Below are 18,736 nucleotides of genomic sequence, written 5' to 3'. Positions count from 1 at the left end.
TTATCCATTCATATCAAGAGCTGTTGATACATTCAAGAGCATCTAAAATCTATTTAGATGCCATTTTCTAATTGCCTGCTGTATTCTTTCCCAAGGAATGTTTGTTGCTTACTTTATAAATATAGTTTCATCTCATGGCCATGACTATCATACAACAACACAAGAGAGGCTTCTTAAGGCCAAGGGCAGCTTATTTATCTTGGTGTCCCTTCCACTGGCTGATAAAAAGAAGCTGCTCTGTAAGTCTGTACTTCCTGATTATAATTAGAATATATTCCGCTGCCAAGCTCCAATAAGACTCATGTACCTGTGAGGATCAAAAACGCAATCAGAAAGAAAAAGATCTCCCACAAAGGAGCTGAGTCACACTCCTTACATAAATCCTATGTCTGTGACATGTTTTTAGATCTTAGTCAAATATGAACCAGATCATAATGAGATACTTCCATATATACTTTGGGTGAATCTAGAAAGGGACAACTGCTCATTCAAATTAAATTGTATGCTTTCCACAACATATTGGCTTTACTGATAATTCATTTAAGCTAAATGTCAATTTTAAAACCACTGGGTTTAATTGCAAAGGCTTTTAGTTCAGTAAAAACAGAGAGAAATTTGGGGGCTGGATGAAAATTATTAAGAAGCATGTGTCTTTAGGGAGATGTTGTCTATAGACATATAAAAAAAATGGGTCTGAGAAAGACATTTGGTAGCATGTCTACTGCAAATTCAGGAAGCTGAAATATAGTATACCAGTACTGAGACTGCCCTGGAAGAGAAGTCACATGCCTGCTGAAAATTTCATCAAGGATCCCATTTCTACATTGCATGGATGCTAGCAGAACATGGTGGATTAGAGTACAGGCTTTGGCTCAAGTCCTAATTCTGGAAGTTTCTTACCATTCTCTCCATTCCTTTTTCTGTGAAATGCTAATAGTAACACCTCAGAAGGATGTCTTGAGTATTACGTAGCAAAGCATTTATAAAACACTTAGCAATGTCCTGGCACATAGTAAACCCTAAATAAAAGATGCGCATGCTAAACTAAGGTGATTGTTCCTGTGGATGCCTGGAAAATAAACTGAATGAAAATCACAGAAAAGGAAATCTTAGGTGAATTAGTTATTTAGAAATGATTCACTTTATATGAGACACCTGACATATAGAGTATAGTACATTAAAAAAAAAATAAGTATATTAGAAAGACTTGAGGAAGCTTCACAAGGGAAAATAAACATAAAATCCCAAATCACAGCAGGTACACAGGGACACACCATCTCTCTTGTATGATCAACCCCAGATATCCTCATCAGTGCCAGGCCTGACTCAGCTCAGTGACCCCAAAGTGGCACCTTCTCCTACTGACATCATATACCCAAAGTACAAAGGCAGCTTTGAAATAGGGGAACCAAAGCACTTCTCACCAACATTTGGGTTCTGGGTGGCCTCTGTCAACTTCAGGCTGAAGCACTCTCCCACTCACCTGAACCGTCAGGTTGCTTTTAGTATTCAGAACTTTCCTCTCAGCATCCTGGAAGGCCCTCTGTAGCCTCTGTTCCATGGTCTGAGCAAATTTGCAGGACTGTATATTGTCGGACTGGCTCACAAACTGTAGCACTAGAATGAGAGTAATAAATCAACGCTCACCAAAGCTCTATGTCTTAGTTCCTTGAACTTAATGGCAGTCATGATACAAAACAGCATGATTTTACCTCAGAGAAATCAGGCAAATAAGGACAGTCATAGTTCTGGAAGTGGCTCTTAAAATGATTTATAATATAGAAGAATTAAAAGCATGATCAAACCTGAGATTCCCTCCAATGCAAAGCATTTTGTGATTTCAATTACTGGCATATGGAAACATCTGCTCCAAGACAACTAAAATGAATTTGGAGTGATCATGCCTTCTATTTCTTTGGAAGGAAAAAAAAATCAGTTGACCTACATGACTAAGTTGTTTGAGTCTTTCAATTTCAACGGTTCCTCTCCTCTTGTGGCTTTCAAACCACAAGATCAGAATTTTAAAAAACATACAACATTTTAAAAAATATCTATTTAGGCTGCACTGGGTCTTCATTGCTGTGCAAGAGCTTTCTCCAGTTGTGGAAAGCAGGGGCTTTCTCTAGGTTTGGTGCGCTTTTGTGGCAGAGCACATGGACTCAGGAGCTATGGCACACGGGCTTAGTTGCCTTGCAGCATATGGAATACTCCCGGGCCAGGGATGGAACCCGTCACCCCTGCATTAGCGAGTTTATTCTTAACCACTGGACCACCAGGGAAGTCCCACCAGCGAGTTTAAAAGAAAGACTCTAAGGCCTAAGCTCAAAGATTCTAATTCAAGGGCATCTGAAACATGTTGTTGCAAAGCATAGATTTTATGCTGAGGATACTCAACTCTCCTCAGTATCCATTGGTAATACTGGAAAAAAAAAATACAGTACCTGATGCTCATAAGTCCTATATACTCATATAAATTGGGAAGACTTCTGTGAAGGAATATTTCTCATGAATCCAGGTTGGAAAAGTTTAGGCTGCTGTGCAGGGAACCTGGACAATAGATTAGCAAGGCCCTTGGAGGAAGGTACACAAGGACTCTAAGAAATGACAGAGCAGCTAGTGATGGAGTTTTCTTCTTTTTTATTTGGCTGTACCAGGCCTTAGTTGTGGCATCTTCAGCTATGGCATGAAGGATTTAGTTCCCTGACCAGGGATCAAACCTGTACCCCCTGCACTGGGAGTGTGGAGTCTTAACCACTGAACCACCAGGGGAGTTCCAGTGATGGAGTTTTCAAACAGGTGTCCTCCGGGTACCGCCCACAATCCCAGAATGAAGAGGAATCCTTTTCTTCTGAATTACTTGCCTGTTTTCAGCTGCAAGTAGCCTGCAGGCTGGGGAGTCCACGGGGAGGCAAGTACAGCCACAGACTGCAAGTTTGGGGTGTGCTGCTTCACATCCGCAGTGACGTTGCTGATCCCGTAAACACCCAGCGTTTCGATCACTGCGGAAGGTAAGTACACCAGCCTCCCTTTGGTAGCGTAATAACCAATGGTGATGTTGTGAGAATGTTCCAGAAGGTCCACCTGCAAGACAAATGGACCCAAAGAACTTAGTGTTCACTTCCACCGTACTTTAAGTCTCTCTTGGTGTTTCTTAGAACCACAATGGTTACTCAGCATGGCTGGGGAAGAGGACGCTCCCATTCGACAAATACTCTAGCAATCCTATAAGCTGATGGGATTGGCAGGTCTCAAAATATCAGAATACAACAAAATATCATTTGTGTTGAACCTATAGATATAGGATTAAATCTATATTTAATTCTGAAATAGAATTAAGTCTGTGGGTAGTTTTTTTTCATTCCTTAAGTGCCTCAGTTTAATCCCGGGAGCACCAATTATCACCCACGAAGGCAGGCAGGAGACAGCAGGCAAAAGAGATTTCCTGGGGTAGGAATCCTGGGGAAAATGGCTGTACCATATTTCTCATCATTTATAAACATTAAAGGGGCTTCCCCGATGGCTCAGTGGGTAAAGAATCCACCTGCAATACAGGAGATGCAGGAGACATGGGTTGGGAAGATCTTCTGGAACAGGAAATGGCAACCCACTCCAGTATTCTTGCATGAAAAATCCCACGGACAGAGAAGCCTGGTGGGCCACAGTCCATGGGGTTGCAAAGAGTTGGACACGACTTGAGTGACAGAGCACAACAACAACATAAACATTAAAAGGCAGAAATGACAGATTAAGTTCGGACCCCTTCCAGACAAGGGCCAGCTAGTAAATGAGGTGCACCCCTCTCTTTAGAAGCTGAGAGAACTGTTCAGATTTAACTCCATTCTTGGCTTGTAACTGGTTCATGACCAAGGCAAGGCTGGGCCATGGAGAATTTCTCTTACAGCAAAGGAGTCCTAAGGGATGCTGATGATCTGAACTCTTTCTCACCTAACTGGAAGATTTTCGAGGCTTTTGACCTTATTCTTCCTTTGTTTTGCTTTCCTCGTGTTTGATATCCACAGTTCAGGGTGTTTTGAACACCGCCTTTCCTCCCCTTATTCTTCCATCTCCATTAGGAGTGTCATGCTTTTTTGCCAAAGAAACCAAGACAACTGATTTTGCAGGAGGCTGGGTGTCCTTTGCTTCCTCTACACTGTGTGCTCCTCAGCACCTTGTCCCTTGAAGGTGATGTTCAAGGTGACCTTAGGTGGGACAAGAGGTATTCCTGGATGGAACACAGACTCAGCACCAAATACCACCAATTCACCCAGCAAGAAAGTGACTCCCATTCCCAACCCTCCTAATGTTAATATCTCAAGAAGCAAGTCTCAGTTTGACGACAGTTGACTTCTAACACCTCTCTAATCCTTGCTAATCATATTTTTTAACGAACAAAGGGACGCCAGGCCCCGGCCTTAATGCCTTCTGCAAGCAGTAATGTCTAGCTTGAATTTAACAGTCTCCACTATTTTCATTTCTATTTTTTAATTTTGGCCATGCCATGCAGCTTGTAGGATCTCAGTTCCCTGACCAGGGATTGAAACTGGGCCATGAAAGTAAAAGCACCAAATCCTCACCACTAGACTGTCAGGAAACTCCCTTATTTCATTTTTATCATTACCTTCTATTTGTGGCAAATGATCCTGACTTCTATTCATGGTGATAATATCAAACATCCTCTTGAAAGAAATATGTTTCAGTGTTTAAATTTTTATTGAACCACAGTCAATTCAAAGTGTTGTGTTAGTTTCTGCGGCACAGTATAGTGAATCAGTTATACATATCCATATATCCACTCCTTTCTAGATTCTTTCCCTATATAGGTCATTACAGAGTATTGAATAGAGTTCCCTATACTATATAGAAGGTTTTTATTAGTTATCCATCTTATATAAAGTAGTGCATATATAACAATCCCAATCTTAAGTGTTTTTTTAAAATAAAAACTGATTTTAAAATAACTACTACATACTAATTGTCACAGCAGTCTGTGATGATATGCAACAAAGGGCAAAATATGTGAGGCTAATCTGCAAACAACCAAAGTTTAACGGAAACTGTCTCAGGTAACCACAGGGAAACATTTACATTTTCAACTTTCAAATAAAGTTTCTGGTGCAGATACCACAGATGCCTCTTGTGGAGAGCATTTCCTCTTTTTCTTCTCAGAATTATATAGAAGAGATTAACAATGATGAATAAACTGTACCCAATCTCCTTCCTGGTCTGTGGTGTGGTGGCAGGGAAGGACCACTAATTTGAATGCAGCTGTGCAGAGCATCAGAGCAGAAAGCTGGAGCGATATTTTTAAGTGATGTAAAGGGCTGTCCACTGACTGCCCATCACATGTACTGCTTTAAAACTTGGAATTAAACCAAAAGGGAGTAGAGCAAGATTTCCATCACTTGGATATGCCATCAAAATCAGCTGGTGGTTGTTAAATAGTACTTGGCATGAAAGTGTTTGGAGAAAAAAAAATGCTTACTTCCTTGTCTGTGCTCTCAATTTAAGCAAAGTTGGACTTAATTTACAAGTCAGAGTAATTTTTAAATGTCCAGAAATAAATCACCAACTGTTTACAATGGTGAGGAAGATAAAAGAAAAGGCAGTGGATGATTTCTGCAAAATTACACTGACACAATTAAACACTTTCCCCAAATAACAGGATAATGGGGCAATTTTTATAAAGTACATCCAGGCTTTAAAAAAAAACAACCCCAAAACTAGACACAATTATCCTCAATTTTCTATCTCAGACTTTGACCTCCTTCTCCTGCTACCACACATTAGCTATTTGCCAAAATGATGAGTGATGAAAGAGTCTACTTCTGTGGTGGTTATGGCGCCCAGGGAGCAGAGAAACAATGTAAACAGACTCTGGACCCAAAAAGAAGACGTGGCTGGACGAGCCTGGTTACAAGAGCAGGGGGCTTACATGAGCCAAGACGTCATTCTGGTGGAACGCCTTCCGCAAGGCCTGTGTGAGCCCTTTGGCTATATTGAGCTTCAAGGTTTCACTGATCTGCATCCTCCTTTGGGTCAGAAAGAGAACTGTGGGGTGAAACAGAAGCACCCAATCAGCTCAAGGCAGCAGACCTAATTCACGAGCCCTCTGCTCCTTCCCAGCCACCCAGCACCCCCTACAGGTTCTGAGCAAAACTGGTGGGTACAGGGCCAACTGACAACCAGATGGTAAAATTTCCTACTCTCACAATTTTCCCATTTAGCATAGCTGGGGCGGCAGCTCTATTGGTCCCGCTCACGTCCTAAAGAAGGCCCAGTCATTTGGGTGGCCCTGATGGATAGCCGGCTAGTACACTAGCGGCACTTCACTTCTGACCGTCACTGCCTTTAACTCTGAAAGCCAGGCTAAAGCCAGTGTGCCTGCTCCTGACTGGTCTGCATGCAAGGAAATTCCTGCAACAGCATCCCTGAGAGCCTCCTTAAGGGCAGGCCCTGCATCCTAAAACAGCCTAAATCAACCCTGCATCAGGAGGAGCAGTTCCCCCCTCCCGCCCCCCAGGCCCCAACAAGCAGGATGGAGACCTGGCATGAGAAGAGGCAGGTGTGATGGAACACGACAGGTGTTCCCTGAAGGGAAGCCTAGGATGTAGTTGGAGGCCCTTGGAGAAGCATCCAGCCCTGACTGGGGAGAGGGGGTGGGGATCAGGGAAGGTTTCTGGGAGGAACTGATGCTTCCACGAAGTCTTGGAGGATGATGGGCATGAGCTGGGCTAAGGCCAGAGGTACTGCCCTGGCCACTCCCAACAGAGGGAAGACCAAGTGCAAAGGCATGGGGAGAGAAGTGAATACTTCAGTCTACAAGTCCAGGCCTGGTCCCGAGGGCAGTGGGAAAGGAAGGGGTTTAAGCAAAGGCATGAACTTTAGAAGGTTCCCTTGACTGCAGACTGGAGAGGAGATTAGAGGGGTGGGGGGAAGTCTGAAGGCAGACAGAGAAATCTGGCTGCTTTTGCAGAATGTAGGTGAGTGATGTGAACCAGGGAAGGGGCGGTAGGGGTGGAGGAAAGAGGTATTCAGGAGGCAGAAGAGGAAGGAACCAACTGGGTGTGGCTGGGGTGAGGAGGGGTGTGAAGAAGAGGGAGTGGAGAATATTCCAGACTTCCAGCATCAAGGAGGCTGGGGTTGCCTGCCACTCAGAGGGGGAGGCAGAGATGTGGAGGGAGGGGGTAGGGGGAGGGGAAAACCAGATGGTATAATTTCTTGAGAAACTGAAAAAAGATACTGTGCTTTCTGCTATGCCTAACTTCACAATTTCCCATTTTAGAATAGGATCTGTCTCAAGAAATAATTTCATTTAATTCCTTGTGGGGTGAAGAGGAAGGCGGGACATGAGCATTCAACACTGGCATGCTCTTTCAAATAATGTTTCTAATGCTTTTTATAGCAGACACTACCACACTATTAAAAGCATGGTGTGCCTTCTTGGCCCATTTGCTGCAACTCAGAGGAGGGGGCTAAAAAACCAGCATCTACCACCCCGACTTTTTCAAGAAGGTCTCCTTTTTAACATCAGAAGAAACTTCAGGCGCCAACATAGGGTACCATCGCTGTACTTTAGTATCGGATGGTTGAGAAAACACAGGACAGAGTCCTTCTGAGTCCTGTTGCCCTTCCTATGATCGTGTATTTTACTAATCACAGCATTTACACACGTGAGACATCACTGTAGGCATCACATCATCAAGGCTTGCCTGTAGATATGCTCTACAGGCAAATTTTGGTGTACCTTTGCTTTTTCAGACTCCCTAGGGGAACTGGTTTCAGGAGGCCTCTGATACCAGGATGGATCCCAGGGCTTGATTCTGTGTCATATTCTCCACATGATAGAGGAGATTCTTTATCACTTAATAAAGACCAGGACTCCTCAGCCTCAGCACTTTGGATGTTTTGGGCTGGATTATTCTGTTGCCTGACCATCCTGTGCATTGTAGGGAAGTTTAGCAGCATTCTTGGTCTCTTAACTCGCTAGATGCCTGAAACACCCTCCCTACCCTCCAAGATGTAGACACTCAAAAACGTCTCCAGACATGGTGGCAGGGACTGGTTGAGAACCACTGATCTCAAAAGAAATCTAAGAATTCTCCTGCATCTCTGAGGCCAGGATGCACTTGCGGCTTTCACATCAAATCAGGGCAGTGAACTCTTACCTGTCTTCACCAGGAGCTTAGTGGACATCTGACACTCCAGGTTGGACGCCGTCTTGCCAGGTGTGACCACAGCAGTGGACACAGCGGGAAGAGCGGCATCTGTGTTTTCTGCTGATGAAGGCGGCATCCGGGTGGCCCTCACTGGTGCGGTGATGGACGTCAAGGCTGCTGTGATGGTCAGCGGGCGAGTGGTGGACACCCTGGGCAGGTCTGGGTTGGTGGGGTTCGGGAAGCCCGTGTGCATGGCTTGTGGTTTCCTGGGGAGGTGTGTTGTGGATAACAGGCCAGAGGCAGCGCCCGTGTTCCCTTGCATGGCTGGGTGAGCGCTCACGGTGTGTGCTGTTCTTGCAAACATGTAGGTCGGCGTGAAGGAGAAGGCTGGATGAGCCACCCCTGGTGTCGCTTTGGGGCCAGATGCTGCACTGCTTGTGATGTTTTTAGCTAGAGCAGTGGTCCAGCTGCTCTTGGCTAATCCCGAGGCCATGGCCGAAGGGCTGCTGCCGGTGCCCTTGGCAACCAGGGCTGCAGACAGCACCAGTGGACTTGATTTCCGAAGAAACAAAGTGGTTGCTGCCGCTGCTGCTGTCGGTTCTGCCTTGGGCAACACTGAGGAATCCACTGCAAAGAGAAAAGGCAAAGTCTGTCATAGTCACAGAATGCACACACCACTTGTGGGGATGCATGGATGCCACTTATGGGTTTGTTGGGCTGAGAGGTCTCTAAGCTCTGGAATTTAGGCAAAACGGCTTTAGGTTCATTGAGTTGATTAACCATAATGAGAATGCCACTTACAGCAAAGCTATGGGTAGAAATAAGGACACTTAAATTCCAAATACTTTCCAAAATATCAAGTCAGCTGAAGATCAAGGGCATGACTATCTGGACTAGTAACTCATTCATCATCCTGAAATCAGGCATATCTGCTCCTTCAGAGCAAAGCTAGGTATCTGTGTTGAGCCTGAAGATGCTTTGGCCGCAGAAGCTGTCACACACCTATCTTGGGAGGGACCAGGAAACAAACTACCTGCATTAGTGGTTGCACCTGTCCATTTCTCGGGGCGCTGAGAAGCCCGCAGTGTTTTGGATGGGGTCCTGAGTAAGGCATTGGTTGACAGAGGAGGCGATTCAGCAGTAGGGTGAAATCTCAGGATCCCCTGGAATGGTGGGGAAGCATTTATCACTGGAGATGGATAGATGTCATCAGTGATTTGAAAACTTGTATCCATTCCATCTGAAAGCATTTCTGGCAAGCGAGCTGTGGAAGTCAGACTTGGAGAGCTCAGCACAAGTGGATGTGTTGGATGGGCAGGTGACTGTAGATGGGGATGAGACACAGATTGCTGGGTTATAGATGGGTAATCTCCAATCTCAGCTGTTTGGAAGTCTCTGGGGTAGTTGTTAGTGTTTATGGACAAGAAGTCTGTATGGTTTCCAACCATGGTAACATCTGACTGTTGGATGGGCTGGTTGGTGCTCATACCAGACCCTGGATCCTGGATGCTAAAACCTTCCACAGTCGCTGAATGCCCAACATTATCTTTGAAATCTTGAGATTTTATTGTATTGGCAGTGGAATTTAAACCACCAGGAGAAGTGGCTGCAGCTGAGTGAGTTTCCCAACTTGTGGAGTTAATCGTGTGCCCATTTACATGATAATTTCTTTGCTGCAGCCAACCAGACATCATGGATTCTGTGGAAAGGGACTCAGCTTCTGCTGCAACAGAACTCCAGAAAACATCTGTGGTTGCTGGCTTCTTCATGCCTCCCATTGTTGAGAAATCATAGACCTCACTGGAGGAGGGAAAAGCTGTCACCTGTTTGGAAGCCCAAACTGGCAACTCAGAATGGTCTGTCACAGCTGTGTAAGTCACTGGCTTGGCACTGGAAAAACTATGAGATGGGGACACAGTCTGGGTAGCTCGTGTGAAGGGGATGGAAGATGGAGGTAATTCAGAAGGAAGGAGGCTGGTTCCTGGTGGTGTCATGTCTGTAGAGACACGATCAGTGCTGAAATTAGAGGTGAATCCATCTACAGTGTGAAGACTTGGACTCTCTTTACTCGGAAGGGTCTGGAGAGCAACTGTCAAATTTGCCTTTTCATTTTTCTTTAAAACAGCTCCCATGCTATTTTCCTTCTGCAAGGGAAATGTCCAAGTCGTGGAAGGACGATGAGGAAATGTGCTTGAGAGGAGGAGGTCTGTAGCTGCAGTGGGAGGGGACCCATCACTACCTGCTTCTTGAGGAGTTGGCACTTGGGGCACGGCCTGACTCCGTGCCAGATGGAGCGGGGCAGGCATGGAGGGGAAGTCGGCTATTGTGCCATTTGATGGGGATGTGGGAACGGCCCCAGAAGGGCCTTCTTGTCCTTGGTCAGCTGTGGTGAGAGGCAGAGGAGAAGGCACCAAAGGGGAAGATTTGGGTTCTGCTGAAAGGGTGGGCCCTTTGGAATTCTCTGGGGTTGCTGACACACGCAGGGGGTAAGCAGAGTTCTTTGCAGGAGCACGGGCTGCCTCCAGGCTGGTCATTCCCACTGCCACTGACTCTGCAGTCTGGACCAGCGAGGACGCAGCTTCATGGGTTGCTGCACTCTTCAAGGTTGGCAGAGACACCCCATTAAGTGCTCTTTGAGCCACCTCAGCTTCAATCGGCTGGGTGGATGCAAGACTTGGAACCACTTCCAACATCAATGATGAGGGCCTTCCACCAGGAAGCTGAAGACTTCCAGAGGCTGGGGGAGGGGGAGACAAAGGGGCCAGGTCTGCCACAGAGCTAAAAAATTCAGGTGAGGGGGAGCCCGCTGAGTGAGCACCTCCTGCTGGGCTCGAGGATCCAGAAAAACCTAGACGAGGGATGCCTATTAAATCCTGGGCATTTCTGGATGGAGCACGGTTCATTTCCTCAGCAAATGGGTTTAGGGGATTCACTATGGTCTGACTTGAGGAAGAGTCAGTTGGAGCTGTGTGGGGGAATAAAGGCACTTTGGTGGGTGGCTCTGCTGCCTTAGAAAAGATGATGGAATGAGGTGAGTCGGGAGCCAATGAAGAAGATGAAGATGAGAGGAGAGCGTCTGCCCTCGGGGAATGTAGTTCTGAAATGGAAGGAGTCCCTACCCACGGTGGCCGCAACGGGAGGCCAGCGGTGAAGGACGTCACTGGCGGGAGGGTGGACAGTGGGGGCAGCATGCTGGTGAGAGGCAAACCTGACACTGAGGCTGCTTCTCTTCCCCCTGGAGCTCTTGGCTGGACCAGGGTCTCGGCGGAATCCTTGGAAGGCTCGAGGGAGGCGCTGTGGGCGCTGCCTTGGGAAGGAGAGAAGTCCCCGTGGGCCCGAGCTCGGCGGTGTGTTTTGGGTAGGGCCGTCCAGGCAGACTGCGGCCAGCTCGTGTTGTCAGGGGATGCTCCGGGCCCAGGCTTCATTCTGTCCACTGCTGAGGAAGACTGGACTTCAGAGAAAGGCCATGTTGGTGAAATCGGTAACAGCTTCCCATGAGGAGATGACTCCGGGGTCGGGGTGATAGCGATCTGCTGGTTGTCTGTTCCTGTGAAATGAAATATCGTGCCGTCAGGCCTCAGCTAATCATAGGTTCTGGAGAGAAGGGTAGGCCAGAGAAGTACCCCTTGGACCTCACAGAGCTTCCACGCCATTAAACATTCATTAAGCCTCATTAAACACATTCAAACAATAACTTAGGTCATTACAGATAGGCTGATGCTGCAGCTAACCTACATGGCAGCGTTGGTGAGAGATAGCCACTGATGAGGTGATGCTTAAGCAGAGATGTGGAAGATATTTGTGTGTTTTAAATCTCTTATCTGTTCCACCGACAAGGGTTAGACTGTGAAACTCTCAGCCTAGAAAACCAAAGCTGAACATGGCTCCCTGCCATGGCTAAGGACACCAAAATAAACCTCATCCAAGAATCCTCAGTGCAAAAGGAAAGGACTGTGTGTCTGAATGCAGATCTTTTATTCTTAGGGCATCTCAAGAGCAACAACTGAGGTTGTTGTGTTTGGAGAGATGGCACCCAGGAGATAGATTTATTAATATCTTGTTGGATTTAAAAGGATTCCTGATGCTACGGTTCACACCATGTCAAACAGCAAAGGGGATTTCCTTCAAATTAGGCTATTTCCGAGAGAAAAACTGTTCACATCCCACCCAGGACCACAGACAGCTCTCGCAAGGCCTGGTGTCACTACCAGCACCTGCAGAGAAACCAGAACTGTCAGCGCAAATGTGCAAAACTGCAGGCGGAAAGGCGAGGAGACAGGGCATGAAATGTGACTCCACGGGAAAGGAGGCAAAGAAATAACCGATCAGAAAGCCGGGAATTCCATGCTTGGGAGGACCTCCTGCTCGAGGATCCTCTCTGATCCCCTTTCCACAGCAGTGCCAATGGCGCTAATGACCCCAGAGGGGGCTCAGTGCCCTTAAGTAATATTTTAAATAAAAAATAACAAAGAGGAGGTACTCCTAGAGCTTTCTACAATATTGTCAAAAAAAAAAAAAACATTAGACTCAGGGATTTCCCTGGTGGTCCAGTGGTTAGGAATCCGCCTGCCAATGCAGGGGACAGGGGTTTGATCCCTGGTCCAGGAAGATCCCACATGCCGGGGGGCAACTAAGCCCGTGCGCCCCAACTACTGAAGCTCTTGTGCCTAGAGCCTGTTCTCCACAAGAAGAAGCTGCTGCAATGAGAAGCCCACGCACCACAAGTAAAGAGTAGCCCCCACTTGACCTAACTAGAGAAAGCCCACGTGCAGCAATGAACATCCAAACAGCCAATAGATTTTTTTTTTAAGTTACACCCATCTGGTAGAAGCAGACAAACCAAGAGCTGAAGTCAGAAGTCCTGGGCTTGTGCGCACCCTCCAGCCACCCGCAGCTGTTGTGTGTATCTGTGGACTGTTGTTGCAAGAGTAAAGAGAACAAGCACACTTCAACAACCCCATGGGGCGACTGGAAGGAACACAGGGTGTCGTGGAGGTGGAAGGAAGGGCTCCCCGAGAAGAAAAGCCCTAAACAACACTAAATAAAAATCACTAAACAAGTGAGCAGTCATTAGAACGGTCATTACAGGATCTAAGTCCCTATGTTTGCTTATTTGCTTAACAAAAGAGGACACTATGGCCCAGACAGGGGACACCATTGGCAGAAACCACATAACCCATCAGGGACAGAAGCAGGTCCAGACACGAGGCTTCCTCACTCCCACTGCAATGCCTTCTCTCTAACTGCTTCTCCAAACCAGTTCTAGTCTTCACTCCAGCTCCACTCTATCCTGCCACCAGAAAACCGAACCACCAAAGCCGAAACCTTCAAATATTTGAGCTTTTAGGAAATGAAATATACTGAGTCACAAAAGCTAAACAGTGATGATCTTCTGAAGCATTCAGTTTCATTTTTTAAGATGGAAACAGTTTAAGGACAAAGGGCAAATTTAGCCTCTCTGTCTCCTTATTATGAGATCAGAATCACTAAAACTTCCTTTATACAGGACCCAAAGCTTCCTCCCTTCATACAGAAATAATCAGCAAATGCATATATAGCTACAGGACCAAAAGTCTACACAGCATTTCATTAAGATAACTGCACTCCTTGGGAACTGTCTCACAGTTTGCTATGGAAACTGTGTTTCTGTTACCGCACTCAGCCTAAGGAAGTAAAATTGGTTGTAATTTTACATGGAAGGCTGATGCTATTGCCATGTCTCGGTCCTTCTGTTCATGATGCTTACCTCCCAGATAGACTCAGGTTCACACTTGTCATGCAGCCTTGTCTGGCTATGCAGGTAGATGGTACTCACATGAGTGAATAGAACATCCTTCTAGTGTAGTCTGTGCATTTTGGTATTTTCCAGTAATACTTTAGAATCCATTTTTATTACTTGTATGTCAGGTGAAATCTATGTAGGATTTCTTCTTTTGTACTTTCATTGAAATAAATTCAACCAGGGGCTCAACTCAAGGATTCAAGAGTCATACTAAATTAAACTGGTTACAAGCAAGTACCCTTCTAAGGCAAAAAGGATGCAACAGGCAGAGTAGTTTTTGCTTTCAGAAAGATTTTTTGCAAACTCTTTCATAAAAATCTCACAAGCAGGAAGGGGAAGTGGGTATTAGAGGATGAATACAAGGGGATTTGTAATTAACTGAATTACCACAACCAAAGGAGGCTAAAATAAAGAAACAAGTCTCTAATGGGCTTGCCTCTGCTAAACCTTGTTGTTTCTAGACTAGCATCCAGTGTTTCCCAAGCTATCCATCCCTTACAAAACAGAGCGTCCCAAGATGCCTTATGAAGAAAAGTTTCAACAAGTTAACAGTTTTGAGAAGTATATCCTATACTCACACCTAACAGTCATTAATGCTATTCACCATATGCTTCTGGCTCTCTACATTCAGAGCACATAAAAGGACTGCACTTCCCGGATACCTCTGGGGTTGGGTGGAGCCATATGCTTAGTTCTGGCCAATGAGTTGTGAGCAGAAGTGACAAGTGTCATTTCTGAGCTAGAACATCTAAATACTGGAGCAAGACTGTCCAGAACTTGCTATCTTTGAAGGAAGAAACAAAGCAACTAGCAATATTATATCTGAATTAGTTAAGGTGGAGGAGGAGGAAGAGGAGAAACCTACTAATATACAAAATGTTTGCAGGTCCACCAGCCTGGGTCCCTTAGGGACCATAATAAGCAAAGGCCCTCTGTCTTTGTAAAAGTGTGTACAGGTAGCATGAGCAAAAAACAAGTTTTGCTCTTTTAAATCACTGAAATTTGGGAGTTGTTTGTTATGGTAGCATAACCTAACTTACCCTAACCTATTCAGAAACTGGTATCAGAATGGATTTGGAACTTAAATGGGCATACTCCCATGTACATCAACATTTAAATAAAGGCTGAGTCCCATCATCCAGGATACATAAGAGCACCTATGATGTAGCAAAAATTCAACAAATTGATGTTGGACAGTTTAATTAAACTTTGGCCAAAATTGATCAAGCATATTTAACTTCTGAAATACGTTTAGACACACCGAGGAAACTAGATCTGAAAGAGACACGTGCACCCCAATGTTCATCACAGCACTGTTTATAATAGCCAGGACATGGAAGCAACCTAGATGCCCATCAGCAGACGAATGGATAAGGAAGCTATGGTATATATACACCATGGAATATTACTCAGCCATTAAAAAGAATTCATTTGAATCAGTTCTAATGAGATGGATGAAACTGGAGCCCATCATACAGAGTGAAGTAAGCCAGAAAGATAAAGACCAATACAGTACACTAACGCATATATATGGAATTTAAAAAGATGGTAATGATAACCCTATATGCAGAACAGAAAAAGAGACACAGATGTACAGAACAGACTTTTGGACTCTGTGGGAGAAGGCGAGGGTGGGATGTTTTGAGAGAACAGCATTGAAACAAGTATACTATCAAGGGTGAAACAGATCACCAGCCCAGGTTGGATGCATGAGACAAGTGCTCAGGGCTGGTGCACTGGGAAGACCCAGAGGGATGGGATGGGGAGGGAGGCGGGAGGGGGGATCGGGATGGCGGGAACACATGTAAATCCATGGCTGATTCATGTCAATGTATGGCAAAAACCACTACAATATTGTGAAGTAATTAGCCTCCAACTAATAAAAATAAATGAAAAAAAAAAAAGAAATATGTTTAGGATATTTCTCAAACATATTTGACCCCAAAAGTTGGTTACTCAAAAAAACCCCAATGAGGACGCGCCCTCGAGGCGCCGGCCAGGGCGCTGCTGGTTGTTGGCAGATCCCGGCGCCAGATCCAGCCTCCTAGGGGAACCATGTCTCCTGTAACTTTGGGTGCCGCTCGTTGCGCCAGGCACACGCCGCTGCGCAAGAGGAGATGCCGTTTGAGTTCTCCGTGAATGTTCGGAGGAGAAATGCCAGAGCTGCCGGCTGAAGGCTATCCAGACAAAAGAAATAATCCCCAGGATGGACTTTCTGGTTCTCTTCTTACTCTACTTGGCGTTGGTGCTGCTTGGTTTTGTGATGATCTGCATAGGCTCGAAAACCCATTACTTGCAAGGCCTGACCAGCAGAGGAGCACAGATATTTTCATATATAATTCCAGAATGTCTTCAGAGAGTCATGCTAAGAGTGCTTCATTACCTCTTCCATACAAGAAACAACACCTTCGTTATCCTGCATCTCATCTTGCAAGGGATGGTTTATACCGAATACACCTGGGAAATATTTGGCCTCTGTCAACAGCTGGAGTTCTCTTTATATTACCTTTTTCTGCCTTATCTGCTGCTGGGTGTAAACCTGGTGTTTTTCGCCCTAACTTGTGTAACCGACCCTGGTACCATAACAAAAGCAAACGAATTACTGTTCCTTCAAGTTTATGAATTTGATGAAGTGATGTTCCTAAAGAACGTGAGGTGCCCTACTTGTGATTTAAGGAAACCAGCGCGGTCCAAGCACTGCAGTGTGTGTGACCGGTGTGTGCACCGGTTTGACCATCACTGTGTGTGGGTGAACAACTGCATCGGGGCCTGGAACACCCGGTACTTCCTCTGCTACCTCTGGACGCTGACGGCCTCGGCCGCCACCATGGCCCTGGTGAGCACCGTGTTCCTGGTCCGCCTGGCGGTGATGTCAGACGTGTACCTGCAGACTTACGTCGATGACCTCGGCCACTTGCAGGTTGTTGACACTGTCTTTCTTGTTCAGTACCTGTTCCTGACCTTCCCAAGGATCGTCTTCCTGGTGGGCTTCGTCATGGTGCTGAGCTTCCTCCTGGGGGGCTACCTGTGCTTCTGTTTGTACCTGGCCGCCACCAACCAGACCACTAACGAGTGGTACAAAGGCGACCGGGCCTGGTGCCAGCAGTGTCCCCACGTGGCCAGGCCCCCAGCAGCGGAGCCCCAGGTCTACCGGAACATCCACTCCCGTGGGCTCTGGGGCAACCTTCGAGAGATCTTTCTGCCTGCTACTGCGCGTTATGAGAGAAAGAAGAAATAGGGATGGGAAGAGTGTTACTGCCTTTTAAATATAGTATACATTTATTTATACATATGGATATGTTCTAAGCATTGGTTTATTTGTTTTTCTGGTTTCTGCTGTGTTTATGAGTTGGCTTTCAGTGGCTAAGGAGAGGAGGGGAAATTAGTATTTGCTGGGTGTCTAATCCTTGCCAGGTACCCTGCTAATAAACCCTTTTATCCTCTGTTCAAAAAAAAAAAAAAAAAAAAAAACCCCAATGATACACATAAAGCTAAATAAGAAAACATGCTCATTGAATTAGCAAATGATAGCAAATTCAAAAGAATAAATGATATGAAGAATTGCAGAGAAATACTTCAAAGACATGTCAACTAACTGAAATTATCATTGAAGGAAGACATAAATTAAGATTAAATATAAAGGCTTGCTTTTAATCCACATATTACCTGGATAAGAACAGAATGTGGGAGCTTTCCTTTAAGGATAGCTTATGTTACCTGTAGGTAGGGTTGACTGGAGTTCCTTATGAGCTACAATAGGAATGTAGGCTAGCAAGAAAATGATAAATTCTTAGACTGCATTAAATTTCCTTCACTCCTAAAATAAAAAAATATTTCATACTTAAGAAAAATATTTATAATGTTTGTATGTAAGTCATAAAGACAAATGATGAAAAACATTCATTGTCTCTGGCTTCATGGACCTCACACACAGTCTTACGGGAGATATGGAGTTAAAGAAAAAATTCTCACAAGTATAAAAATGATACATGTTACAGATGAAAGATGCATGGTCCTTCAGAGCAGGCAGTAAGAGGATGTGACCTGATGGGGGAGGTCAGAAAGCACATCACTGAGAAAGTAACTATCAAGCCAAGATCCAAAGAATAAGCAGAAGTTAATCAAGCCATGAGGGTAGGGAAAAACATTCCATGTAGAGACCAGTATTTGCAGAAAGCTTGTGGCAGGAAGATGCATAAATAGTATAAGGAACTGAAAAAAAAAAGTAACCATAGTGAGAAGGAGAACACGAGTGGACATGGCCTAGGATAAGGCTGAAGAGGTAGTTGATGACCAAACCATCAGAGTGTCACAGACATTAGTTCAAAGATGAGTGGGAAGGAACGGAGGTGAAGGTGGGGGATGTACAGGAGCAACGTGTTTCAGAACAATCATTCTGGTTACAGGGTGGAGAACAGACTGTACAAGGAAATGCCTGTTGTGGTCCAGGTATGCAATGACAGAAAAGTTGTGAAGAGGAGCTGAGCCATGGTGGGAGACTGAAATGGATAATCTTTCTGGGTCCCTTTCAATTCTCAGAGCTCAGGACAATGTATTTTTTAAAATGTGTGTGTTTGTGGTAATTGTTTTTTCCAATGGCTGCAAATTCTCCTATATGTATGCCTCTCATTGAGAGGTACAGTCTACGTCCCCTTGGACTTGAGGCTGGTCAACCAATTAGAGTGTGACAGAAGTAATGCCATGCGACTTCTGAAGCTAACATCGTAAAAAGCAGCTTGGCCTTTGGAATGTTCCCCTTTATATCCTCCTTTATTGATCCTCCTGGAACTCAGACTCC

General features: G+C 45.3%; 2 protein-coding genes across 3 annotated transcripts in view; one reads left to right on the top strand and one right to left on the bottom strand.

Moving 5' to 3' along the window:
* KIAA1549L (KIAA1549 like) overlaps positions 1–18,736 on the bottom strand; it is a 303,755-nt gene that overhangs the window by 115,588 nt on the left and 169,431 nt on the right. For both annotated transcript variants that reach the window (XM_043481941.1, XM_043481942.1), the window contains exons 2-6: positions 11,365–11,703; positions 8,166–8,783; positions 5,933–6,048; positions 2,862–3,081; positions 1,484–1,617 (exon numbers count right to left, since the gene is read on the bottom strand). In XM_043481941.1, the coding sequence (XP_043337876.1) occupies positions 1,484–1,617; positions 2,862–3,081; positions 5,933–6,048; positions 8,166–8,783; positions 11,365–11,703 (1,427 nt within the window). The remainder of the gene's footprint in view (positions 1–1,483; positions 1,618–2,861; positions 3,082–5,932; positions 6,049–8,165; positions 8,784–11,364; positions 11,704–18,736) is intronic.
* LOC122449885 (palmitoyltransferase ZDHHC4-like) lies at positions 16,078–17,226 on the top strand. Its single transcript, XM_043481943.1, has 2 exons — positions 16,078–16,132; positions 16,260–17,226. The coding sequence occupies exons 1-2, from the start codon at positions 16,078–16,080 to the stop codon at positions 17,174–17,176; spliced, it is 972 nt and encodes a 323-aa protein (XP_043337878.1). The 3' UTR covers positions 17,177–17,226.

This window comes from Cervus canadensis, chromosome 11, assembly GCF_019320065.1.
Source record: "Cervus canadensis isolate Bull #8, Minnesota chromosome 11, ASM1932006v1, whole genome shotgun sequence".
NCBI lineage: Eukaryota > Metazoa > Chordata > Mammalia > Artiodactyla > Cervidae > Cervus > Cervus canadensis.
Note: the sequence above shows the minus strand (reverse complement) of the source record. Positions and strands in the feature narration are given on the sequence as shown.